At 40.4% G+C, this 27,523-nt stretch overlaps 1 protein-coding gene across 1 annotated transcript in view; it reads right to left on the reverse strand.

Moving 5' to 3' along the window:
• csmd2 (CUB and Sushi multiple domains 2) overlaps positions 1-27,523 on the reverse strand; it is a 217,242-nt gene that overhangs the window by 165,521 nt on the left and 24,198 nt on the right. Inside the window, 1 exon segment of the mRNA XM_063899890.1 lies at positions 15,172-15,284. Within this exon segment, the coding sequence (XP_063755960.1) occupies positions 15,172-15,284 (113 nt within the window).

Genomic DNA, 27,523 nt, shown 5'->3' on the forward strand with positions numbered 1-27,523 from the left:
GAGCCAGTCCATGATCCGCCTGTATGACAGCTGGCACTGCTTTACACTTTATATTTAATGAAGTAGGAGCTTCAGTTTTGCTTGACACCATATGTAAAAAAAGAACAAGAGACATTTACTGAATGAGCCAAGGATGTGAAACACACACCTACAAGAAATAATTTGTAGACAGAGCAGTTCTTGAGGGGGAATCCCAATTTGAATGAACTTTCTATCTGCCATACGAGTAGTATTACTGGCTCCTTTAGATATTCTGCTCCATGTCTAACGCAGCGTCTCTCGTGAACCCTGCAATAGTCACGTGGACCACATTTACATCTTTTGTAGTAATATAATTAGTATCATTTAGCCAATTATGAAACTGAACTGTAGTCATACAAGATGAATCACTCAATCATAAAATCCACTTTATTGCCGTGTTCTGGCGCACGGCTGGTGCTTTGTTGCATTATAGATCTTTTCCCACTTCTGACTCATAATTGTTATAAAAATACAATAATCCATCCGAGTAGGCCATCCTCTTCCCATCTGTGATCTTGTATCTTCTTCCCGCCAAAGATTTGTAACTTTAATTCATATTGTAGGCTAATTCTCCTCGGGCGTTTCTAGAAGATGTATGTAATCATCTTATCTGAACACTCTGAAGTGTTTCTTCCTCTACCCTCTTCAACCTCAGAAATGAAACATTGGCCTAATATGTGGGCACATATAAATTGAGCTGTTCTTGAAAGACTTTGCGGAGGGAAGCACCTTCATTTCCATGGACAATGAAAAACTGGAATTCCCTTTTTGAAGGAGATGGATGTATTAGATTTTTGTTTAGAAAAAAGGACTTTGTTTTTTGTCATGTGATTTATTGAATTTCTTTGATTTTGTTATGTTTTGTTGTTTATTGGTTTTCAAAATGAGGTTTTGGTGGAGGTGGTTTATTGTTTGTATGTTTTATGTTTTTGTGTAAGCTAAAACAAATATGTCCTCAAAGGATATCGCTTCATTAAATATATGTATTATGTAAACATGTAAATAAAATGTAAAATTGCTATTTTTCATAATAAAAGATAAAAAAGAAAAAGAAATTCAACCCTAAAATAATCTTGGTGACTTGATGTGAAAGGAGAGTTGTCCTGGTATTACTGCTTCCTTGTTTCCTCCAAATCCCACCCTGTATTCACAAAGTCACTGTCAGATGCTCAGACCTACTGCGTCTAAAGTAACCTGGAGATAAACCATCCTATATTCAATCTTTGTTACATCTTTTACATTTCCTTTTGACTAAAGGATAACAAAGAATGCTTATATTGTAACAGACACACAAAGCAAGACCACGATCAAATACATTATTCAGACCCACTGCTAAAAATCCATACACAAGACCGCCGTGCGCAATGCTACAGCTAAATCAAATGGTATGTTGGAGGTGATCCAGGTAGAGCCCATAAATAAACCATGTGATCACCTTGTTTTCACTCAAAACACATTATTCAGGAGCTACAAATCTGTGCATAAAGACAATCTCACACAAAAGATGCCAATTTGACTGAAAATCCACTCTGACAAACGTGGATTTTCCACCGGGCTCCTCCCTTTGACAGAACACCTCAGCATGTTCTCAGTCTTTGCTTCATTACACCGAATAGTAGCTGTGAATTAAGGCCTCAAATAGAGCACATAGTAATGCCAAATGATGGGTAAGAGACAAACACAAAACAAACAGGTGTGCCTTCACTGCGCGCTTCGGTGCACCGAGAGCTTGAGCAAGAGCTTGTCAGGCACACAGAGGCAGTGAGACATACCGAGAGAGGGACAAACATCAACACAAGGGTAAACACAAATCGGCTGAAAGCCCAGTGTCTGTTGGTGACCGGTCAAGATATTTGTCTACTTCCAAGCAGTCTTGAGGAGGAAGGTTTATTTCTCCAAGGTTGTCTCTACCCAGCAGTAAATCAACATAAAATGGCCCGGGCTGTTTCCCTGCTGTCTGCATCAAAACTGGAAATACAACTGAGTACATCAAACATTGATTCCCTATAAGTGAAGAAGAGGAACAACAAACAAAGCTAACCCACTTGATTTTACTCAGGGAATGATATTATGCAGAGTGTGTGTTTGTATACGTTTGTTTTTCTGGCTTATATGTCTGCCTGTGCTTTGAGATTCATAGTGTGATTTGTCTGAATTATTCACAATCCAATACAGAGCAATTGGCAATCCTATAGTCAGTCACCATGACTTCCAACATATGTGTATATTAACATCCATACGAATTCAATTTGCACATTGACAGATTAAGAAATGTAATTTAAAAAATCTATACAGAGACTCGGTGGACAAAGCTTTGACTACAGTCACAACGTCCAAGAACAAATGTACTAGACCTTAAATGTGACCTTTAACATTTACGTGGCTAACAAGTGAATAGTCAACAGTCGATGGGGTGGGAAATGGATGAACGGAGTGAATTGACAACGGCTGATCGATAGGTCCGGCCTGACGAATGGCAGCGCATTGGAGCGGCCTCGTACACGGAGTATGATTAAACACAGCAGCAAAGAGGCCGCTTGGTTGATATCAATTAAGGCAATGAAAAAGAACGCACCGGTTACTCTTCATAACTGCCATTGGGTATTTCATCATGGACGGTAACATGCATGCAAAGCAATCTTAATGATATATTAGATTACCCCACCGGCTTGATGATAAATGTGCAATGAAAAAGTCGCCCGTACTCAAGTGTTCAGTAAATACACTCTATGCTGTTAAAGTTTAAATTAAATCAAAGTAATTGGGAAGAAGCAATTGAGGGTAACCTCTGAATCACAACAGATAGGATGATTGTAAACTGTCTTTCTGAATAACTTTTAAACTCCAACAGCTGAACATTTCCCGGATCGATTACCTGTCAAACCAATTTACCTGCAAGAGGAGGGGAGTAAATAAGCCGGAAAGTAATAAAAGGGGGTTATCAAAAATCCACAATTAAATTTGACTTTCGATTTAAGGTCACGATTCAACAAGATTTATTCTATCTGAAAACACATTTGGGGTTTTATGCCTTGACATTTACATTCAAAAGGATAAACTACACTACCAAGCCGGTGTATCGCCAACATACTTTTTGGAGTATGTATCACTCGAAGTCCATATGGACAACTCTGAATGATTTATTTTACCAATTTAAATCCATATGGTTGCATTTGAGTGATTTCTTTTAATAGCAAACATATATTTCATGAAAGACAAAACTGAATGAAAAGCCACCAGAAGGGTGTTCACTCCAGAAGCTTGAATTTCCTAACATGCACAAAGCCAGCAGAGCCTGAGCTAAAGTTGTACTGTCTACGACACATTTCACAGTCACAGCACATCAGCAGACCCCTTCTACCTGACACCTGATGAGGGTTTTCTGTCGCACTGAGCAAATGTAGACCCCCCACTTTGCGATCGATACAGAAACCTCCTTTAATAGTTTGAAACTGTCTGCCTTTTGCTCTCTCACTGTCTGTGATGAGAGACTGAAGATGACATGGAATAAAATGACAATACCAACACATCTCACCTCCTTCGCAGCTCTGAAAGTTATCTTACCTGTCAGTGTGACCTTCAATTGTATATGCATAAAGTACCACTCATGTCTTTCAAGCTTTTCCCTCTATAGTATGTGAATCTATATAGCACATACTCTTGCTTCGACTCCTCGTTCCAGTGAAAAAGGCAAATGCCAATAAGATGAACAAGAAGAGAGCACATAAAGTAAGAGCTTTCCATTTCTTTCTGATGCTTGCATGTTGTAAAAAAAGCTCCATGAACAAAAGGATATTCATCACCTTGGTCTCAAGTACGGAAACACATTTGCACATACTGTACAGACACTCGCTTGTACCCATATTCAGGAACACATCCTACCTCATCCCAGCTCAGAAACAATGACACCCTAAGCCGAGGACAATACGGGCGCTAATCCACACAAAACAGGGATTGTACGGAGAGACAAACGTGGGAATGAGGGAGGGGAAGAGCTAGCACGCTAACAAGCAAGGCAGGCTAATCCTGATGAGAGATAGAGGGCGGGAGCGAAGGATACAAATACTGTTAGAGAGGGCCAGACAGATTGGAGAGTGGAGGCATGAAAGAGGACTAAAAGTAAAGTAGAGTCAATTTCATTTTGAAGTTTGGTCAATTTGAAAAGTACATTTAAAGCTGCTGGCTAAAATCTGTGGATTGCTCATTTCCAATAAGTGACAGGAGTCAAGAAAAGGTAAACAACCAAGAAACAAACAATAAATCTTTCTCCCTTTCCAGAAAATACATTTTAGTCATTTTCTTTGACTAAAAATGTATTTTCGGAAAAGTGAGAGAGATTTTGTGTTTGTTTTTTGATAGTTTGACCTGAATAAATCCTAACACCCCTCATGGAAAAGAGGTCACCGTTTCAAAAGGAGAAATACCACCCTTGCATACAGCAAGCTAGCTGATGAGTGTTATCTAAGGGTGGAATTAATTAAATAAAGTCTAGTATCCAGAGAACAGAACAGATGACATTTACAAGAGGCCAACCGAGGCACTTAATTACACATTTTCAAAAAGTAACAGAATTAGTGTGCCAGACTGGTCCCACTCATAAACAGTTGAGGAATAACAACAATGGCAACCTTTTCAGAGGAGTCAAACGGAACAGGTAAAAGGGGACGAAGTGTTTTGGGTGACATTTAATGCAGTCAAACCCCAATAACAAAGCGCTATGTCAGAGGAGAGGTGAGAGCATTTCCTTTTATTCCTTTTCGAGGAGATGAGCTCATGGACTAAAAAATGCATGGCTGCGGAGAAGGGTGAGTGCTGAGTAACGCTGCACTGAATGTGTTGTGTGGCATAACTAGTGTTCCTCTGACCTGCTTTCCACAAGTAGATTCCTTCACAGCATCATCCATTACCTCAGCTGTGAGTCAGGCTTGTCTTTTTGTATCCGTCACTTTATTTATGCATGTTTTTCTATTCCTATGTTTTCACTTCCCTTTAAAAAACGATCCCCACTTCAGTTCTTTCTCTGGCTAGCCCCTCTCCACCAGTTGATGTCTCTTTTGCTGTGTTTCCCCCTTGCCCTCACAATCTCCCATTCTCTGTGTTAGGATGCAGTGAGGGTAGGCCCTGTCAGTGTGCAGTCTGTCAGTGTGGAAACAGCAGGGAACACAGAGAGCCTTTCACAGAAGCCCAAATATACAGGCATGAGAGAAACACCTCAATGTTCCCTCCTTCTGACTGCACAGCAGAAAGCCTTGTACAGTATGCATGTGCAGAATAGAAACGTACACAACCACGCAGTTTTAAATACACACACAGGTACACAACGCTGTCAACACATCTCGCCCACTGGCCTGGTATTTGCCTCAGTCTGTCTGTCACTCTGTGCCACTGCTCACACCTCAGCTGCACAGTGGGACATACTTCCTTTGTTACAATCTATAAACCTGGTTTGAGGCCCATACAAAGTGACAAATCACCTGCTGTTTCGAGAATAGCTCAGAGAGGTTTTAAAAAGTATTACAAAATATATATATTGTTTATATATACGGCCTATGCCTTGCATCAGCCAGCATCTTAGTGAATGCTTATTTATGTACAGTGTCATGCCTACTATATAGCTGCCTACACAGACAGTTATAGAAACAGTGATATATATATATATATATATATATATATATATATGTAACCTGAAGAGCCTACAGAGCAGTCAAGGTAGTGAGACCAGAAAAATCTACAATCAGAAGAGCTGCAAATGATATCAACGCTTGAAGGAGATGCATTTCGGGCAAATGCACCCACTTCTTGGGTTGCACTGAAGCACTGCAAAACACACACCCAAAGCCACAGGTTCACAGGAGAGGATGACCTTTCTCTATATGCTCCGCTGCGCAGCAGATGCATAATGCTATGTTAGAGTGTGTACTCCTGAGTCCACTCGAGTGCATGGGTGTGCTTGAGTGTCTTCTGTGCAGACGTGTCTGTGTGCAACGGCGGTGTGGGAGTGTTGTTTTCTCCTCCTTTTTCTGGAGAGCAAAACAACCGCTTGTGCTGACCACAGACTAGACCCTGTCTGCCGGCCATTCACCCAGAAAACAAATAGAGGGCAGGAAAGACTGATGGCAGAGTGTCTTGCAATGCTGTCCAAAGCAGACATGCCTGACAATGACTTGTCAAGAGCCCTCTTAGCTCGTGTTATTTGTTATAAAAATAGAAGAAAAATGATAAAGAAACAACGAAAGAAATAATCCCAGAAAGGCTCAGATGTGGGATTCAGTATCAAATATTAACATAATGTGAAGCAGCACGGCAGAGACGCCTAGACAGATTTCACTGCATTTCTCTCTTAACCCAACTGAACTGTCATGTCGGGATGAGAACAATATGATGCACAGTCACACCTGAACTTAGCCTCGAGAGCTGTTTGAATTCACTCTTCTGTTGAGTGCTGAGAAGTCAAAACAACGCAGCTATATCTATTGAGAATACAAAAACAGTTAAATAGTTGCAAAAAAAGATTTGTTTATTTCCTATTATCTTCAATGTTTGAAAAATAATCAAAGATAAAACACAAAGCTGAAATACCGATGCACTATGGGTGAGTTGCGTTCAGTTCGTCCCCGTTGTTTGGTTGTTGTCTAAATGTTTCTGGTTCACTGGAATATTGATGCAGAGTGTTTGTTAGTGAATGTCAGTGTGTGTGTGCCAGGCATAGTAGCGTGAGTGTTTACGTAAGCGCGTGTGTGAGCCGAAACAGTCTTCATTAGCTTGACGAAAAACTGCCGCACAACAATCAGCCATTAATTAAGTGTCAGAAACATTTAACGGTCAGACAAGCTGGCGGCCGATTCCCGTGCCAGACATTAATAACATCTACAATCTGCCGGAGAGGAAGCTCTGCTTAACCGGACAAGCGGGGAAAAGGCGAGATAATTAGTAAATACATTCAGCAAAATAAAAGCCATAAAAGCTCTGTTTCCATTCAACATGAATTCAGTTCAGGCTCTTGAACCCCTCTAATAAGAAGCAGTATCCCTACCTGTCACTGTGGCATATCTCCCTGGAGAGAATACATCCATGTGCATTGGAACTGCAGTCCATGATAAAATAAGAAGGGCATTCTGCAGTTGTGATGGGAGGTGTGCATTTAACAGTTTGACCACAATAACCAGGGATTCTGTGGGTATTGAGTGCAACTATTTTTGAATTTTATTTGGCTTCCCTGAATAGAAATGTGGTGCATTTTGCAAAAAAAAAACTACAGTAACATTTCAAGTTCAAAGGTTTTGTAGCTGGACTTTCAAGGATAACTGAAACAACCTGCAGCAAAGGCTCAAACAGAAACCTAATAATGGCATCAGGTTCACAAGCTTTTAGGAAGAAATTGCAAACCAAAGACTATATTGTTAAAAGGCTTTATAAAAGACTTGCAAGGTTGCACTATTTAACAGCTTTTCAAGTAGACTTTCTTTATATGGGTTGTCACTGAGGAGCAAGTAGCACATATTTTCCATTATTTTGATAATGGCAGAATACAAATCTGAATCCTACTTTGATGCAATAGAGCACAGAGGGTAAATCTACAAGTTAGCCTTGGACACTGCGAGTCACAGAGGGCTGCAGCTGTGCCACTGCTGCAGTGTGAGCATATGCTGCAAGATTGTTTAGCATTTTCTCTGATATTCAGAGAACACTTATTCATTTACACAACTTCTGTCTGAGAAGAGGTGATATTCCAATCTCCGGTGTTGAAACAGAGCTATGTCCCAGCCGTCCAAAGCAAGGCAAGAATGAATAACAAACACCTCTGCAGTAATCGTACATTTTGTAAAAAAGTACGTTCATATTTAATTGGTTATTGTCCAATTTTGTAAAATTGCAATGTTAATAGTTCCCTGTTTCGATGCAATTACCACAGTTATACACAATAGTGCAACTGCCACCGTTAATGCGAGCAAAAGGCAATCTGCTTTAGGGGTTTAGACATAAATGAAATATAGATATCCTCATGATTGAAAACATATCTTGGAAGTTTAAAAAAAGAACCTCACAAAGCGTCGACCCTGTTCATCATTTTGACTGAAAAGAAGAAAGCCCCTCTGCTGAGGAAACACCAACGCTAACAAACTGTATACAGTTCTGTTTGCACCAATAAGATTTCAAAATCATAGAGGTGAGTCACTACACGTGGGAGAGCAGATATCAGTAAAAAAAATTGACTCTTAAAACGACTGCGAACACACAAAACTGGAAAGCTGTGGCGAAGTCTAAAAGGCATCTAAACCCTAACCTGTTCAAGGCTCCATCAAACACCTACGTGGTTGACATTTACAGTAGAAATTAAAGTGTGGTTGGGGGACTTGATTACCATTCTTTTCTCATGATCGCCTTCCAGAATTATGTAGCAAAAAGCACTATTACTCACTGTTAAAGTCTTTTCATATGACAGACATTTTTACCTAATTCTGGATATGTTCAAAGTGGTTTCCAGTGACAGGTCATGGTAACCACAGTGTGCTGATGTACTTTTAAGACTGAGTATAATTTAAGGGAGCTTTCATGAAAGCACAACATGGCAATATCCCACACCTAACCTAAAAATGCACGTTTTAATGTCGCTATTTTTGTTTTCCTCAAGCCCAACATCATGAAGACTTAATAAAACCATTGAAGCTGATAGTAAAAAGGAAACAACGGTTTGAAAAGCTGTCAACAATTTGTGAAATAAGACCAAAAGAGAAGAGAACCAACTGACTAGCCTGCAATCTTGTAGAGGCATCAGCGTCGTTTTTTTTTTCACAGCTGCAGAAAGACTGCAGCGCATATGTGCGTGCATACATTTATTCATACATCCATACAATTTAAAATGCATTCCTAACCTGCACAGCCTTCAGAGCAGTCAAGGTAGTTAGACCGGAGAAATCTACAATCAGGAGAGCAGCAAATGATATCAAAGCTTGAAGGAGATGCATTTCAGGCACATCCATTCTGAAGTGAAACAATATTTTGCGGTATGTTTTCCACTATATTTGAAATGCATTTTCAAAACCTCATTCTTACTGCGGCTGACAGCAGCTTGAAACCATGTTGACATTTAAACTGTTCAAGGCTGCCTCCAGCCCCTGACCTCCTGCCAGAGCTCACATATTTCACATCATCACATTTACCAAGAAATGTACTGTTGAAATGTCATATACAATAGATATTAAGGCATACCTTTTTTGATGAATTTATGTTCTGTAGTATAGTCTCAGCTCGGTTGACTTCAGTACTGAACACGCCTAAAGCTATTTTAAACTATCTGTAATGATCACAATTTTAATGTAAGCCTAATCTGAACTATTCTCTATTCAAACTGTAATACCCTACTGCAGCATGATCTATTTAATTCAAATGGAAGCAAAGTAAAAAAAAAAACATAAGAGAGGTCGCCTTGGGTAGCATGGTCCTCCGCATAAAAGATAAACTTAACGCCTGAAGCTTGTCTTACACTGACGTATGGGATGCCAGTGTTTCGCCTTTCAACATGGCACACCAGTGATGCTGAACTATGAGCCCTATGCTTAACATTTCACACGATCATTAATATAAATTGTCTCTCTTATTTCACGTAGTGCAAGGCTTTTATGTTCACCACAACTGTGTCCGGAAAAACGTACACAGTAATGCACGCCTATGAGCCCAATATAATTCCATGATAACTACAATAAGTTTAACGAAACAGAAAGCGAGTGACCTGCCACTGGGGATGCTAACTTTGTTTTTTTTGTGTATTGGACGGACAGCCTTCCTGGTTTCCGATCAATACCTGATACCAACAGGATGAGTGCATCATATGCAGCGGTATTGTGGTTTTGGTTTATGCACAAACTGGTTAAATTGATCATTTGTCTACAGCTACGTGCAAAAGAGGCAACTGAATCCCCAGTTTATCCATCCGGGAGAGTTAGCATCAGCCATGTGTGCTTTCCCAGTAAGTATCATCTGGCAATGTCAATCAGAACTTGCCACTGTGACATTACACAACCAATGATGTGTAAGTCTCTTTGATTCATCGACGTAAGGCTTACTTGATCTCCAGTTTAGTTCATTTCCCCTGAGCCTGTGCCTGTTTAGACATAATAACTTGCAATGCATCCATGCAGACTGTATTATGAATGGCTTCTTGTTTAAAGGCAAACAGCGACTTGTGTGCAAAAAGAAAAGCAGTAGCTGAACAGATAACTTGTTTGCCTTATGGTAATTTGGTTACATGCATTGCAGCGAAGTTCTTTATTCTTTATTCATTTCTTTATTGTATGCACAATGATCATTTCTTCCATGCTGGAGGCCACTGGTCATATTTAATCAAAATGTGGATTGCATCATTTGTAGACAAAAAAGGAATCCATAAAAAGCTGATTGCATTACTAATATCGTGAGAAGGCAGAACACATCAATTGAGAAGGACAGGAATATAATATATCTGCAGCATGATGTTGAATATGTAATCAAAATCATTAAAACCGTTCATGTAAATTGCTCTTTGGCAAACAATAACTGTTGCGCATCTCTCCCAATCAAAGCTGGTTTTATTAGAGCGAGTAGCCACAACATCGAGGAAAGTATCTCTTTGGGGGCTCAGCGGGTTATAAATCCCCTCAACCCCTCCCTTTAAATTACAGACACAGGCACACAAACAGGGCAATTATATACCCCTGAGTAAAGTGTGCAGAAGCCCCAGTGGGGGGGAGATAGAACATTAGGACCGTAGATCTGGATCCGTGTCTATTCCCTTTCCTTCACCTCTGTCATCACACTCTCATTCAGCCAACTCCATGACTATAGGGGACAAGCCTCATTTTTCAATTAGGCGCTAGACTCACTCATGCTTCGCTGCTTTCTCATCACCCTCATCTTCTATCCTCTCTCATGCTAATAGGAAGGAGGGATGGAGGGAAGGGGTTGTGGAGGGGGAGTAGATAGAGACACTATTGTAGATCAGCTGTGATGGATGCAGGAGAATGCTGTGCTGCTGGAAGGACTCCCTCTGCCGACCCTTTACTCACTTGATGATGAGACCCATTGTTACACCAAGCCTCCTGATCTTGCTTTTTAGAGCCAGCCTTTTCATAATGCAGTTCTACCAGCACGAAAGCATTTATAAACTCCGATGAAGATCTTAGATATACAGTAGCAATGAATCTGTAAGGAAACACATGCAAAACTATTTTGATAAATGCATTCTAAATTAATTCATGAAATATTACGTGCGTGCTATTTTCTCCCTATTACAGACACCTGCAGTGACTTAATGCTGAGGAGGCAGGCGGCTCGAGTCGTGCGGGAGGGTTGGTTGTGTTTGTTTTTTTTCGGCTGACCCAGTTGGGAGGCACATTGAATATGCAACTAAGACACAGACGGAAGAGAAACTTGGCGCCACATGCCTGGATAATCATAGCGGTACTTTAATATTCAAGGGAGAGGGAGAGCGCTTGAGCCTAACCCTAACATGAGGAAAGAGGCAACCAAATGTGGGGGACGTGGATGTTGATGTTTGCGATTTGGGGAGAAGGGAAAAAGCAATAAGATAGAGAGAAGTCAATGATTTTGTGCAATGGATGCAGCAAGTCATGAAGAGATCATTTCAGAAGCTGTGCAAATGTTTCTAATTCCCTTTGCCTCCGTTGGCCTCCTTCTCTATAGCAACCGATTAAAGATGAATAAAGAGTTTGGAAGGAGATGAAGAACAGAAAGAGGAGAATAATACGGGGGGAAATAGGGAGTCTGGTGGTTGCCATGGTGACGGGAGGGGAGAGATTCCAGAGTGGTCTCGGCCATTACGCAGTGTGTTGGGGAGATGGACTGTGCCGCACTTAGGCTTATTGCAGTGTGGGCTGAAACAGAAGAGATATCTAATATATACCAGATGGGCTCACACCAAAATGGTGGATGGTAAGCACAGTCCCTAATTAAAAAAAAGCCTGTGAGTACTGAGGTTTTACTGCCAAAAGCTGTGCGGAGGAAAGCCAATCAGGCTCAGAGTTTACATTTATCCCATTTGACAAAATGGAAGGACATCCAGATAGTAAAAGCCTCACATGCAAACCCACTGACATCTACACAGAGACACAAATGTATGCACATACGTGAACAAAAACATAATCAGGGCTACATCGATTCTCTCCTAACACGGCCAGATAAAACCACTCTATTATAACGAAGCCAAGAACAACAGTTGTCCTCTTTGGCTAGGGAGAGGGTCATATGGAACGAGCAGGCACAACAACAGCTAAAGAGAGGAAAAGGCTTGTCCTGTACGATCAGGCAGACATTAAGCAATAGTGTAATATATAAATGATTGGCTCCTAAATGTCAGGCTAGCACCCAAAACAAACATATGCTGTTTCCTCTGATGAGTAGAGGATAATGATGGATAAAATGCAATGTGAATACAGTAGATACTTGATAGAGACCTTTAATGCCCAATAAAGTGCACAGAAGTATCTTTATTAACGCTTGGTATGTGTAGATTCACAAATTAGTTTTAAACACATCTAAGATGAAGTTTGAAAATGAGCAAATTTGAATATGTTGTTGCTCATTTCGACCATTCAAACCATGGCAGAGACGTAGCTACATCAATGCTGTGACGCAAACGATCTGCATCCTGGGTAAAACCTGCCTACACACAGCTGTTCATTCTAAACTTAAAGTACATTTATTGCAAGTTAACTTTCCCAGAGGTTGACACACTCAACTTTCATTGTTCTGTCTGGAGACTGGAAACACAACAGACAGCGAAGGCGAGTCCATGCGTCAACGTTTAAAAGGGATATAAATAACAATGACAAACACAAACAAACCTATTTTTTAAGAAGCTGTTATCTTAAGAAATACTTTGTGTAGATTTCCATTATGTATTTAGTTACGTCGTTCTCCCACTGTTTTTTTTTTGTTGCTAAAAAAGGGCAACGTGCAGAAAGGAGGATAATGATTGGCCCACGTTATGTGTTTATTTGTATCTTTGGCTCAAATGGAGTTTAATAAAGTGTTGTGCAGAGAACACCAGCTGAGCAAAGGGTAATAAGACATGCAGAGCTCATGCTAAATGGAATGCCTTCTGCGAGAACTTACTGAAGGGGTAAATTCAGGACCACTAATGTCAGTAATAATATAAAATCACCCACAGACACTGGTAACTTCCTGAGACGATGCACAGTGGGATGTCTGATTATGTACAATCTTTGGTCGTGTCCCCTGCTGACCATTGTGCACTTTTTCTAACTGCAAACTAATCAAATCAAAGCAGCGCAGTGGCTCTATGCCAGTTGCTTCTGGTCAAACAGACTTCAAACAAAACAGCACAAAGCAGTGTGTCAGCTTCTGTGACACCTTCCTGGTGTTTCTCGGCTGCCTGGGTAGTTCAATAGAAGAATTCTTCACATTTCTCCTGCTGACAGCAGGTATAAGGTGGCCAGAAAACACTAAGAAGAGGAAAACATCTATTGTGGAAGTTAAACTGGGCCAGTTAAATTCAAAGGTTTGGTTAGAAAAAGGTTGTCTTTCATCTCTTCACTAAATATTTTAAATTACACATATCAGAGAACAGATGTATTTGAAATGATTATCTAGTATGGTATACACACCATTACCTAGGCTGCTCTTACCATCCAGCTGATTGTAAGCCTCATATGAATTAAAATCAGTAACCAGATAAAGCAGGTCTAGCCACTGGGTGCAGGTTTATTATCTCTGGCCTCTGTTCCAGGAAGACGTAGCAGGATTTCAGTGGCAGAGGGCAGTCAAAGAACCGCTGTGTGCCATGATGAAATTGCCAAAGAGGTTCAAAGGAAGAGAGACTACAATATAAAAGAACAGAATGAAGGGAAGTAGACAAGATGCTGTTTCACCTCAGTTGAAGAAGATTGCTAAGATGTATATGTGTACTTATCCTGTGTAATAACGGCCAACTGTGGGTGGTCTGCCATCCCTTCAGAGACATTGACCTGATGCTGCACTTTGCGTATCTCCCGTACTTCTCACTCTCCAATTAACATTCAGTCTAACCTACAGGGCAGCACCACATGTCAGCACAGCGGGCCTCTCTCTTTTCCCATGTGACATGGGTCATTGCAGTTGGTTTCACCAGTGTCATGTTAGGTTTGTGGCAGGTAATTATGGCTTTGCACTCATCTCCCCAGAGTTTCAACAGGTTTGATATGCCTGATAAAATATCCTTGGTACCACAGATAATACAAGAGTAAAGATGTCCATTCATTGACGATATTACCTTGGCTTTTTTGATAAAAGTGGGACTTTTCAAACTATTTATCTGAATACTTTACAGTGTTAAATCACTATAGTTGCCAGTTTTTAAAACATGTTTACATCATCCAAGGTCAGAAGCTAGACAAGTCTGTTTCCACTAGCGAGACAGAAAGCCACGATACCCCGATTGGCTCCCAGTGGAGTTAACAGTCTCTTTGCTCTTTTGTCTTACGTTTCATCTAGTCACGCAATGTGGTCGTAGGCCTCCCGAGTCGCTTGATGTTGCTTCAATGAGCCACATCCCCACATTCACAATGTCTCAAAAAGAGTGTCAAACTCTTGTCAGGTAATTAGCCTAATTAGTCATTCTCTTGTATATCCTTCCCCTCCCTAAGCTCGCCTTTCCTCCTGCGTGCATTTGAAATGTCCCATCAATAAAATCATCCGGCCATGGGTCATAAAGCATTCCACGTCACCAGGATAAAGGTTCTTCTCCTGGCGTGGGAAGAGAGATATGATAACCTCGCTGAATAAAACGGATTTAAATTAAACTGTATGATAATAGTTTAGTGCACTCAAGTTTGTTTTGTACCAGGACATGAGTCACTGGGTACACCGTGTGCTCTCCTCCCTGCTTCCTTTCATCCTTTTGTTAGAACATTTGAGAGATTGTTGCTCGGTTCCCTCGAAAGCCGTCAAACTATGCTGCTCTAATGGGAGTGGCTGAAAGATCCCGGCATAATTATTGGCATTACTTACTGACATGCAATTATGAAGAAAGGAATTAAAGGAGATTTAACTTGAACATCAGTAACACAGTCACAATCTCTGAAGTGATTTATTAGGTTTTTTCCACTTATTTTCCATTTGTGCCACGAAAAACAAATGATATGACAGTTGTCTTACCTTCATAGACAGCTTTAAATCCCTGCCCGCTCACCGCGTAGTCAGACAGTAGCCACAGAGTGAGCCTGGAGCCTGTACTCACAATGGGTGAAGGCAGCTGGAACCCTGTTAACCTAAGAACAAATGGACAGAAGGACAATAACGATCAAAAAAAGATCTAATCAACAGCACAGTTGGTCGCAAGGTCAGGTATGAAGCCCAACTTTCATCATGCCAGCTGTTCCCTTCAGCATTCAAAGATAACTTTTTTGTATAATGAGGCTGTGAATCATCCAACACATTATTAAAATGTCAAGACCTCAACAGGACAGGAAGTCTCAACAGATTTCTCCTCATCAGCAAAAGACAGAGTATGCAATCATGTATCATAGTAAATAAGACATAAAAATAGCCTCCAGTGTGGGACGGAATAAATAGTTATACAAACAACAATCATAACATCTGTGGACGCTGAGTTAAAAACCGTTTCTAATAACCAAGGAGGTCATTTTGGAGATGATATTTAACTGAAAGAAAGAATATCAATGCTATTGATGTGTGGAGTTTATATCACAAATTCAGGGTTATCCAAGTACTCAATGTTTACTTTAATGTAGTATATCTCTAAGCATTGTATCACCATTTGTCTCAACACAGTTGTGTAAACCCACTTAGTAATGTGGGCATTTTTAACCTCGTCTTTAGCAGGTTTCCATTTGAAACCATACTGTATAACACCTGAGTCAGCATTAGGACTGTGAATCACCTGGACCTGAGTTTATCTAACATATAACTGTAATTCTATTTATGGGAATACCAGAGCCTGTGAGGATTTCACAACAGCCTGGTGAACATTGATAAGAAAAACTTCTACACACAATTTTGATCTTCAAAGAAACAGATTAGATTTGAACCTCTTTGCCCTGATGTTCTCCCTGGATGTAATTGGTTTAATCAGCAAAACTGCAGAAAGCTTTTTCTATTTCAGCAAAACACATACATTTGCAGTAGGGATTATCTGACACATAAACAGTGATTAATGCAACTTAAAAATCCAGTAAAACAGATGTTCAAATATTGCCTTATTCAATTATGTATATAAAATGTATTTGTATATTATGCCATTTTCTTGGATTTGGCAATGGATCTTAAACAGCTTTTATTACATCACCTAACAATCTGCAAGCAGAAGAGAGGACACATGCTAAATTATTCCATACCACATGTATCAGCACATATTGGTTATGCATTCAGGAGCTTTGATTCTGAGACCAAGAAGCATGATGCACTGAAGACCCGGGGCACACTAAAGACAGCGCTAAAGTAGTGTCTGAATGACATTTTAAATTACAATGTAACTGTGCCAAAGCACATGCACATTTAACGTCTTCTTGTATTAAAAATATATTTAACAAACACTGCGAATCAGTGTCCTTTTTAGTTGAGTTTGATTCTTTTTTTTTTATGTGATTCCTTTAGTCTGAGTCCCTTGTCAAACAAGTGATGTTTTTCTTGTGTTTAATTCTGTTTCTCCTGCAACAAAAGGACGATAAACTAAGATCCTTTGTTTTCATTTAAGTTTCGAGTGTGTCGACGCAATGTACCCTCAAAGAAGAAATTCAGGATTAAAGTTCAGTGCTGTACTATTCTTAGTTTTCAATCAAGCTATCATCCTTAATCTTAAGGGAAAAAAACGCCAATGACTCTACAAGTTAAAACACATTTTAAATTACATTTTCCATAAAGCCTTACTTGAATTGCACATGTTGCAGCACATTCTAGCCACCTAAAATTAGCCAATTAGCATAAATAATTGTAACATGTCAACTACATTTTAACATTTAACTTGCCTGTTGTGTTGTTACATTATCCAACTCTGCTGCTAGTGAGTGTATCCAATGCTCTGCAAACGAGTTACTGTAAAAGTACTTCAGTATTTGGCTCTGTCACTTTATAATTTTAGAAGCTAACCCGTTAGCTAATGCAGTTAGCCATGTTTACGAGATAGCTAGCCCATGCTAACTCATGCGCCACGCACTATGCTAATCAGGGCTATTAGCTAGGCTACCCTAGCAGTGGCGTCCGAGTATTTTAAGTTTTAAACATTTAGCTATGCATGTCACAAACATTTTAATGTTGTTACCTCTGAGTAAGGAGCTCCTGAGCTTTGTGGGATGAGAAGCTTGGTTTTTCAATGCATTAAATCAAGAATAACCTAGCACTCAAGGTCAGAACTGGGAGCTTTCCACTCCCGACAGCTTATGTTATGTTAGTGCTGTCAGAAGTCATTAGCATAAAGGCTGGTGTCAAACGTGACCAAACACTGATATAGAAGAATGACATTTTTCAAATAAGTCTTACTTAGTTATTCATTTGGGATGGTCGGGTATATTGGTCATATACTGTATATTACAATTTGAAAAACTGCAACAATAACACAATAGTTTGTTATTCTTAAAATTAATATATATATATATATATTTTTGTATTACTAGCCTACATGACAAACTTTTAAAACACGAGTTCCAGTTATTAAAATATCTTCTCAAATGACTATATACTGTATCACTGTTTTGATTTCACTGATTTAAAAAAACCCACTACATATATTGCTGTTTAAATTAACCAATCGACAAAAACTGTTTTTCATTTTAAATAGTTGCTTACTTTACGTCACAAATTATGTCAAACTTTTAAAATTACAAGTCCCAGTTCTAGAATTATGAAAAATTAACAATCTTTTTATTTCACTGATCAAAAAAAATATTTTCAAATAACCCAGTAAAGTTGTTGTCAAAATTTATGCTGATTTCCAGAGTTAATTGCAGACAGAATTAATATATTTGGAGAAATGTAATAAAACTACCATAATGTCTAGTGTGGCAAATAAAACCTCTGAGGAACTAAAAACCGATGTACTCAAATTATGTCGGAAACAAGTAATATACTTTTGAGTAATGAGCCTTGTCCTATTAGTGCCAGCTTTCAGCAGTTTACAAGGTTCCGCTATTAAATCCATTTAACATGTTTGCCACCCCCATACTGGCATTACTCACATACACAGGCACATAGCATACTCATTTAAAAAAAAAACAGGTGTCTTTGGTTCATTTTTTGCCACCACATCATCTGTGCATATGACAATGTTGTTCACCTTTCTTTTAACTCATCGTTAAAATTCCCATTTCCAAGTGTCACTTTAATTTCCTTTTTAAGCTCCCACACGTGCACTAGCTCTCTGCATGGGTGTACACCACTTTTTTACAATCTATTACATCCCAGCCTTTTATCTCGTAGAGTTAAGAGAGGCCTCAGTGTTTCATCTCATTCTTAAGCACCCATTGGAGGTGGGGGTAAAAAATTGTGAAACACCACTGCAGGAAAAATGAATTGACCGGAAAGGGAGGAGGACATTAATATATGCATGATTTCACTCCTCTCTCTGAGATTGTCACTGTGGGATATCAGCTAAACGATGGGACACATGTTCATGCAAATAGACCCTTTGCTGACCACAAATTGAGTTGGAAGGCAGCCATCTTGGTTCATGAGCGCACTGCAGGGAAGGGGGGATTGATAGAAGGTATGATGGAGGGGCTGAAAGGGCGGGGAATGAAAACGGAGGGATTCTGTTGGCATCCGAATCATGATCATCTGGGTTTAGCCAGATATGGCCCGAAATCTTTTTGTCCAGGCTAAGAGAAAACAAAATGGATACTGTCAGAAAACAAACAGAAACTGGCTTCACATGCAAAGGGAGATTAAATATTGCAATGTGATATGTGCGGTGGCAATCTGAGGCGTGCTGCCGCTATTGTGAAAAACCCAGCTGGGGGATTGCCTGTTATCAAGGAAAAGATGCGAGATATGATTGCAACCGAGCAATACAAAAGAATGGATTTGCAGCGCAGGTGTCTCAAGTGAGTGGTATATTGAAAGAGGGAGGATGAATGAAAGTGAGCGACAGAAGAAGACAGAAAGTGAGAGATAGAGAAGTTGAAAAATAGCAGTTATGGGAATTCATGGGCTGTTGCTACTGTATGGAAAGCAGCGTAATCCTAGAAATGTTGGCCTCTTAGGAGAAGAATAGGTATAGGTGTGCATGGCTGCACCCGCACTCAACAGTGTATGCTGTATGTGTGTGCAAGTGTTTGCATAAGCGCATGTGTGTGTGTGTGCATGGAGAGAGCAGAGGTCTATTAAGAGGGCTTTCCACCTGACTGGCCTTAGCATCATCTCAATGAAGAACCTCTGCTTCCAATTATCCCACCACCTCCCATGGGAGTGAGAGAGGGAGAAACAGGCAGAGAGGGTAGACAGAGCATATGTGCAGAATGATAACTCTAAAGGAAAAGAGTTGTGATATTGTAATGAGGGTATGACAGTGTTGAAGAGCAGTTTGAGGCAGGGCAGAATATGAAAAAGGAAGGAGGTGGGAGAAACACATCAGTATGTGGGAATGTAAAAACTCAAACCAGGAGCCTCTGTTGAGCGAGGATGAGTCACGGTGAGAAAGTCCTTCATTAGGCTCTACAGCTAGTCAGGGATTCATGCACACACACTCACGTGGACACACACATGCAGTTTTATTAATTTGAACATTTCTGTGCGCGGGAGTGCTTGTGATCCCCCCCAAATATATGCGTGTTTACAGTTGTAAACAGACACAGACTAAATCAGGTCATCTGTCCTTTAATCATATTCACTCAGTGTGTGTGTGTGTGTGTGTGTGTGTGTGTGTGTGTGTGTGTGTGTGTGTGTGTGTGTGTGTGTGTGTGTGTGTGTGTGTGTGTGTGTGTGTGTGTGTGTGTGTGTGTGTGTGTGGGAGAATGTTTTCAGGGTGGAAGGTAAGCAAAGCGCTGATACAGCTGATTTTGCCCCAGAAGGAGGGAGGAGGGAGGAGGGAGGGTGGGGGTGAAAAGAGAAAAATAGATACAGCAGCAAGATTTTGATGGCTGAGTGGAGGGGAGACATTAGCCAATAAATGATGGTTGGTAAGAGAGAGATGGAGAGAGAGTCAGCGAAGTGCAGAGTCAAGAACTATGTGTGTATGTCATGCTTATGTGTGTGAGTATTCTTTCTATATAGGACCCCTTGCAGCTATAACTTGTCACTGGTCAAGGCCAGGAGTCGATGCTCTGTTGTGCTCTGTAAGCTCTAACTCTCCATTGACTGCCAGGGACTTTCACTTTAATAGCAATGCTGAGAACTACTACTACCCAGTCACTGTTGGTTCCAAATCCTGCTCTATGTTTTCGGCAAAATGAAAATGTTCTTCAATTGTTTAATTAAGCTGTTTATGTTGTTGCTTTTTTTAAATGGATGCAAAACAATGTGCCCGTGGCTCCTAACTGTTGTCGTTCAGCGCCTCTGTATGACTCATCGCTGATTCTACTTAGAGTGAAAAAAAAAAAGCTGACCGTGTAGCCTAGTGGAGGTTAAGATGCCACTCCATTCCCACACACATGATTTGATTCCTCCACCTAATAGGAAGACCTCCACAAGCAATTAGAGCGTATATCTATCAGCGTTCTTATCCTTTCTTTTTTGGGGTAAGCTGTAATGTACCGCGTCACTTTGCCCAAGGGCGAGATCCGGCCTTGATGGAGTTTTGTGGTTAGCCTTCGATGCTTTCAATTTCAGTTTAAAGCCCTGTTATTTAATCTGAAAGCCTGCAAGCACGTTCGCCGTAATCTTAGTAGTTTTGTAGAGGAAGAAGACATTGCAACATTTATTATGTGTATAGCTGTTAATGTAGACTTTATTTCAAACGTTACTTAATTTTTTGAAATGTATTTTTACTGTTCACATTGGCCAGAAAGCATGCAGCTCCACAACAAAAGCAAGAGGTAGCAATAGTTTGCAAATCTCATTCTATACACCGCTTTCCTGCAGATCCTACAATCCAAGACTGTTAAAAACACTGGCATAATTTTCAATGGAGCAGGCTTACTCTTTATGTCTGGCTTGTGAAGAAAGACGAGCGGCAGCATGCTGTTGCTCGTTAATATTCATACGTGTGTGACTTCACAAGGTATGTGCGCATGGCTGCTGAACAGCAAGGGTGGGAGAGCCCCTCAGATGTCTCTGACGCTGATAGCTGATAGTGAGATAATCAACCGCAGTCAGCACCAACCGAGAGACAAACCGCAGTGAAGTCATTAACAAACCAACGTCTCTAGAGAAATACGCAGAGCGACAGTGCGGGAGAGGGAGGCTGATATAAGGGAAAGTGGCAGAGTGGAAGGGAAGGTGAGAGGTGGAGTGGGAGGAGAAAATATTAGCAGTGACTTGAGGATATTCAAACAGATGAAATACGTAGAAGTAGAAGCTGCTAATAGAGTGTCTGTGTGCGGCTGTGAAAAACAGGCATAGTGTGAAAACTTAAAGAGCAGAATAATGGAAAATGAACTTCTAAGTGGAGGCAGAAATAAGAGTGAGGTAGAAAAACCAATGCAAAGATAAAAACACGTAAATAATTGAGGGTGTCAGAACAGTGACAGAATGCCTTACTCATGTTAATTTTGTGCCCACAAAAAGACATGGTTGACTACACAGGACTGTGCAGACTATCTAAAGGCACCAGCAGCTTCATTAACGGATGTGTGTGTGAATAAGTAGACGAGTTTTGAAACACTACAAATGGTTTTACAAGAGATAAGTGCTTAAATTATATCCCTTTTGTTAATGATGTTCTACATAAAGGCTGAAATAAGAATGGATGTATGGCTTACACAAACACATTCACACACAAATGTACTTCCTCAGGAGTGTCTGCCTTTCAGTGAGTGAATAAGTGAGTGAGTGATGTGACCAGTTTATCTTAAGGTTATCTGCACTCCATTAACAGTGTATTGTATTGCCCTGATGCTATCAGCATCTGCTGAACACTGCAGATACCTGTGAGACAACACAGAGGGCTGCACACTCACTCTGGTTGAGGATTATACAGAATAGTCAGTCAAAATGAAGGTAAGAAGTAATTTGCATAGTGCTATAATAACTATTAAATATGTCAATCCTCGACAGTACTGCTTGTTTTGCTGACATAAGCATTAGTAGACAATATATACATCATTAAAAGCTTCTTAATTGGATGCATTGACAGAGAATCTGCAAATAAACAACATATGGGCCAAGAACACTGAGGCTGTGTATAAGAAGGGCCAGAGCCGACTCTACTTCCTGCGGGGGCTCCGGTCCTTCAACGTCTGCAACACCATGCTGAAGATGTTCTACCAGTCGGTGGTAGCCAGTGCCATCTTCTTTGGTGTTGCGTGCTGGGGAAGCAGGTTGAGGTCAGTAGACGCCAACAAGATCAGCAGGATCGTCAGGAAGGCTGGCTCCGTCCTGGGGGTCCAGCTGGACTCTTTGCTGGTGGTGTCTGAGAGGGGGATGCTGCGCAAGCTGCGTAGTATCATGGACAACAACGCTCACCCTCTCCACCAGGTACTGACCTCATACAGAAACACCTTCAGCAATAGACTCATTCCACCCCGGTGTACCACAGAACGCCACAGGAAGTCCTTTCTTCCTGTGGCCATCAGACTCTTTAACTCATCCACCTCAGGTCGTTAGAGGAACATTGGAGACTCGGTGACACTTTACTTCATCGCAATGCTGTCATTTCACTTTACTTTCACATGTCACTTTATTCACATGTCACTTTATTTAGTATTTAGTATTCAGCTTAGTTTTATTAGCTATCTTATTACTGTACTGCCATTTGCACTATACGTATTGTTGTATATTGTATATACCTACGTAGTTACTGTAACTATTTCACTATTTCATATTTGCAAAGCTGCTCTTATTGTTGATACATTTAGTTTATATTTAGTTATACTTAGTTTATACTTAGTTATTTTAGTTTATATTTAGTAATATTTGATGTATATTTAGTGTATATTTAGTAGTTTAGTTATATTGAGTGTATATTTCTCCTTCCTTCTTTGTATTGAACTGTTGCACCTCAATTTCCCTCGGGATAAATAAAGCTTCTTGAATCTTGAATCAAAAGGCTTTGACAGGAGGAGGAAGGAAGCAGAAAAGAATTGCGTTATTTGTTCATTTGTTCCCTCGTTGTAGAGACATAAGTCAATTACACTTACAGCAAACAAATCAAGGCAGACAAATTAAACAAGGTGACGTTCACAAGTCCACTGTGTTTTCCTTTGCTCTGCACAAACCGCTTTGCAATAATCCTCGGGCAGAAAACAATTAGGGATAGAATAAAAGTAATTCAATGTCGTGCCACTCTCGCCCCCTAGGAGAAGTGACAAAGCTAAGTGGTAGCCGTGAGATATGCCATTGTTTACTCGCCGTACCAGTGTGCAAATCTGTGTGTTTGTACGGGTGTGTATCAGTGTTTGTAGTGAGAGTGGATAGAGCAATTATGACATACAAGGATGCAGTAAATGACCAAGGACAGATGTAAGAGAGCCAATTGAAAGTTAACAAGGTGAAAGAAATACTACAACACTGGTCACAAATATGCCTGTAGTAGTAATAATAATAATAATAATAATAAATCACATTTATATAGCGCTTTTTACGGTACTCAAAGACGCTTTACATATTACCCTATCAGAACTATGTGAACAGATAATTTATTAATTTATACTAGGGTTCAAAACAACAACAGAGGTCAAAACAAGAAGAAGATGGTGGGAGTTAGGTGGTGAAGGCTAGTGCAAAAAGGTGTGTTTTTAGTGCAGATTTGAAAGAAGAGAGGGTTGGGGAGACTTTGAGGTGGGAGGGAAGCAAATTCCATAGGGAGGGGGCAGCAACTGAGATCACCCCAGGTCCGGCGCTTTGTCCGGGGGACTTGCAGTAGGTTGGCAGAGACGGACCTGAGGGATTGCGAGGGAGCATGGTGATGGAGGAGGTCAGCAAGGTAGGGGGGGGGGCTAAGTTGTTGAGGGCCTTGTAGGTGGTGGGTAAGATTTTGAAGTTGATTCAGTGTTTTATTGGAAGCCAATGAAGTTCACGGAGGACGTGTGTGATGTGTTCTCTGGAGCGGGTAGCGGTGAGGAGGCGTGCAGCAGAGTTCTGGACATAACGGAGTTTATTGAGGACTTTCGTGGTGGTGCCGTAGAGAAGACTGTACTACTGCAGTAGAAATAGTTAGTTGTACAACATTAATTTATAAAAAGGTTAACATTTGTTGTAGTATGGTAGTGATTGTGGTTGTTAAGACTTGTCAATATGAAATTATTACGGGCAACCATTGTAGTATGAATGTTGTAAACAAACAAATTAAATAAAACAGAGCCAAGAAGATCAAATCATGTGTTGATGACAAAGCCTTACAAGCACCAAGACTACGATATGGAACAGACAGAGTTGGCTTAATGTAAAGAATGTGGCATGATGGGAAAGTGAATTACAAAAAAACCCACTAATGTACACTTGTGCGACGGCTGAGTGCAATGTTGCTTCCCCACATAGAAGGATAAGTTATTTAATCACATTGAGCCCTTTTTCCACTCTGTAAAGCACACACCCAAATCCCCCATTACCAGTTAAGGGCGTTTCCTTACTGGAAATGTCTATCTCCAACTCACCCTTTCAAACCGTACCATTCTTATTATACTGTATACAACCTTAAGTGTGTGGACACCCCGTCATTGTAATAGTTGAGCCTGGTATGCATCCTGCCTACAAAATTATAATTGGTCAATTGTCTCTCCATCAAGAGAATATGTCATCAACGGACACACCACCAATGAGTACGTTTAGGATGTGGGAAACATTTTTAAAGGTCTGGGACAAAAGGCAACTTACCACAACCAAGGAAGATAAGTGTTTGTTTTTTTAGTCAGCAGGATTACAGATAAACTACTTGCTGGATTTTCTTGAAACTGTGTAGAGGGGTGTAGATTGGGCCAAGGAAGAACCATTTACACACATCATTTTTACCTTATATAAAAAATAAACTGGCACAGGTATGCACTCAGACTATTTTATGGTTAGATTTAATAAAGGGAAATGTTAATGCTACATCATTCAGTTTTGCTTTAAACATTAGTGAGCATTACCCTAATGGCAACGGTTAAGGCAAGGACTTTTACAGTTTTAAAATCATGGCTGCCTGAGCATGAAGCCAGGTCGATACAGAAACGGGTTTTGAGTGTTGCTTGGCAAAACTTGACCAATCTGAGATCTTAAGCCCAACCACTTGTTCCTGAACGAGAGCAAAGTGGTAATACTGTAGAAAGTCTTTCCAGAGTATAATTGGTTGTCATAGCAGCAGATTATTGCCATTGTGTATGAATAGAATGTTCATCAATCCCAAATGGGTGCATTATTATACATCATTTCTTCATTGCATGAGGCTCTGAGTCTATATGCAAAATGTCATTATTTGCACTCCCTTTCCTCTCCCTTTCTCTCACTGCACTCTTCAGTTTCTTTTTCACTCCACAGAGGGACGCCACTAATAAACTCCAAAACAAGGTTGGGCAGAATATCCGATTATCGGACAGGGCTAAAAGGGACACAGTGACCGATGAATCGCCCAACCAGTGCTGCTTACTTTCTACCCGTCGCTCTTTTTTCATTCCTGTGGCAATGGGAAGGAGGCAGAGAGGGTGAGAGGAGGAGGAGGAGGAGGAGGAGGAGGAGGAGGAGGAGGAGGAGGAGGGTAAGGCAGCAGTGTGATTCTGAGTGTTACTGTAAAGCACTGTTACTGATCTTGAATTAGCTGCAGGCTTTGGAAAAGCACTGATTTACTCACATGTCATTTGCCTTGCTCTGTGTACTGTCGGCAGTGTCTGCTTTACTCCCTGGTCGGACAGAAGATCTCAACATGTATGCCCTTTATCTCCGGAAATATCTGTTATATTAAATCATAAACAGCGGCCATTTCTGTTGCCGTAATTACATGAAAGGATCGGCAGAACATGGTTTGTTAACCTTCGCTATAACTGAAAAGGCACAAGTGCAACTAGTCACATGCAACAAGTGTCTAATTACACTCCGGGCAATTCCTTTTGACACAGCACGGCTAGTGTGTACTTATGCACGCGGGTTTATGTGTGGGTGTGTGTGAACAATATGTGTGCTTTATCCATTATCAAGTTTCACAAGGTGTTTGGATAACTAATTAGACTGCTATGCTCTGTGTCTCCCAGGGATGAACAAGAGAAAACAAAGGGAAAGGGTGAAATCAAGGGAGAAAACGTGACTGCAGGAACACTGAGGGGAAAACAACTAAATAAACACAAGCCGCAAAAATATGCCAGGGATTTGCCTAAGCCAAGAAACAAATGGTGCAGTAGGAGAACGTCTGTGCTTCACAGTCTGATAGATTACAGCTAAAGGGATGTATTTCTTCTTTTTTTGGTCGTGTGGTTAAGGGGGGCAAAATTCCATGCCACTGTGTTTGTTGGCTGTTCTTCTGTTTGGTTTGTTCTGCTTTCTTCTTTTTTCTGCACTAAGATTCTTTGGTTGCACAAAGAACAACATGCTTCATAGTCTATATGAAACTAAGTGTCATTTTAAATGATAACTTGGAGGAAGAACAATTAATTAAAGCGATATTTGATTTAAAGATTTTAAAGAGCATTACATTTTATTCCAGATTGGCAGGTTAAAATCAAGAGGTTTGCTGGGAATGTTTAAGTGCATGCACTAACGACAACCATTAATCCGTTTCTAACAGAAGTGAGCAATTAGCTTTCATATTCCTGCAGTTTTGTAACAAGACTCATGCCATTTATTTCACCCTGTTTGGCTGTAACACATTTGGCAGTGGAGACAAACAGGAGGTGGGCTGCAGATTGATTCTTCCTTTAATCATGACTGAAATTGCCCAGCAGGTAGAAAGCTCCTCATTTTATCAGTATGACGTAATCTCTGCTTGTCTTTAAGAAATAATGTTTGCAGGTGTGTTGTTTTTGGGATCTTGTTGTATGGAGGTACATTCAATTTGAAACAGCCGAGTAACCATGGTGCCCAACAGCATTATCGTGCATGCAAAACAACAACATGCAACTATGGCAATTAAGGATGCTTGACTACAACATTTCAGAGCCTATTATACAGAAAAGGTAACAACAAAAGAGGAATAGTTTACAGGCTTTTAAAGGTTAAAGTATGAAGAGATGTCAATGTGTAATGGGATTGAGAGCAGGCATGTGATATATGGTGTTTATCATGTCTTGTATATGCACAAGAGAGTTATGTAAATCAACACAGGCATACTGCCTAACTACAACTTCAGTCTGAAGCTTAGTTTATCCAGCCAAGAACAACTAATGATTGCAGAAAACAAAGAAGTAGCTTTTTTTTTATCGGAAACACTGATAACATTGATGAACTGCAGATTACAGACACTTTAGTTTAGAGCAATGGTTAAGAACTTTTGGGG

Source organism: Eleginops maclovinus, chromosome 13 (genome assembly GCF_036324505.1).
Source record: "Eleginops maclovinus isolate JMC-PN-2008 ecotype Puerto Natales chromosome 13, JC_Emac_rtc_rv5, whole genome shotgun sequence".
Classification (NCBI taxonomy): domain Eukaryota; kingdom Metazoa; phylum Chordata; class Actinopteri; order Perciformes; family Eleginopidae; genus Eleginops; species Eleginops maclovinus.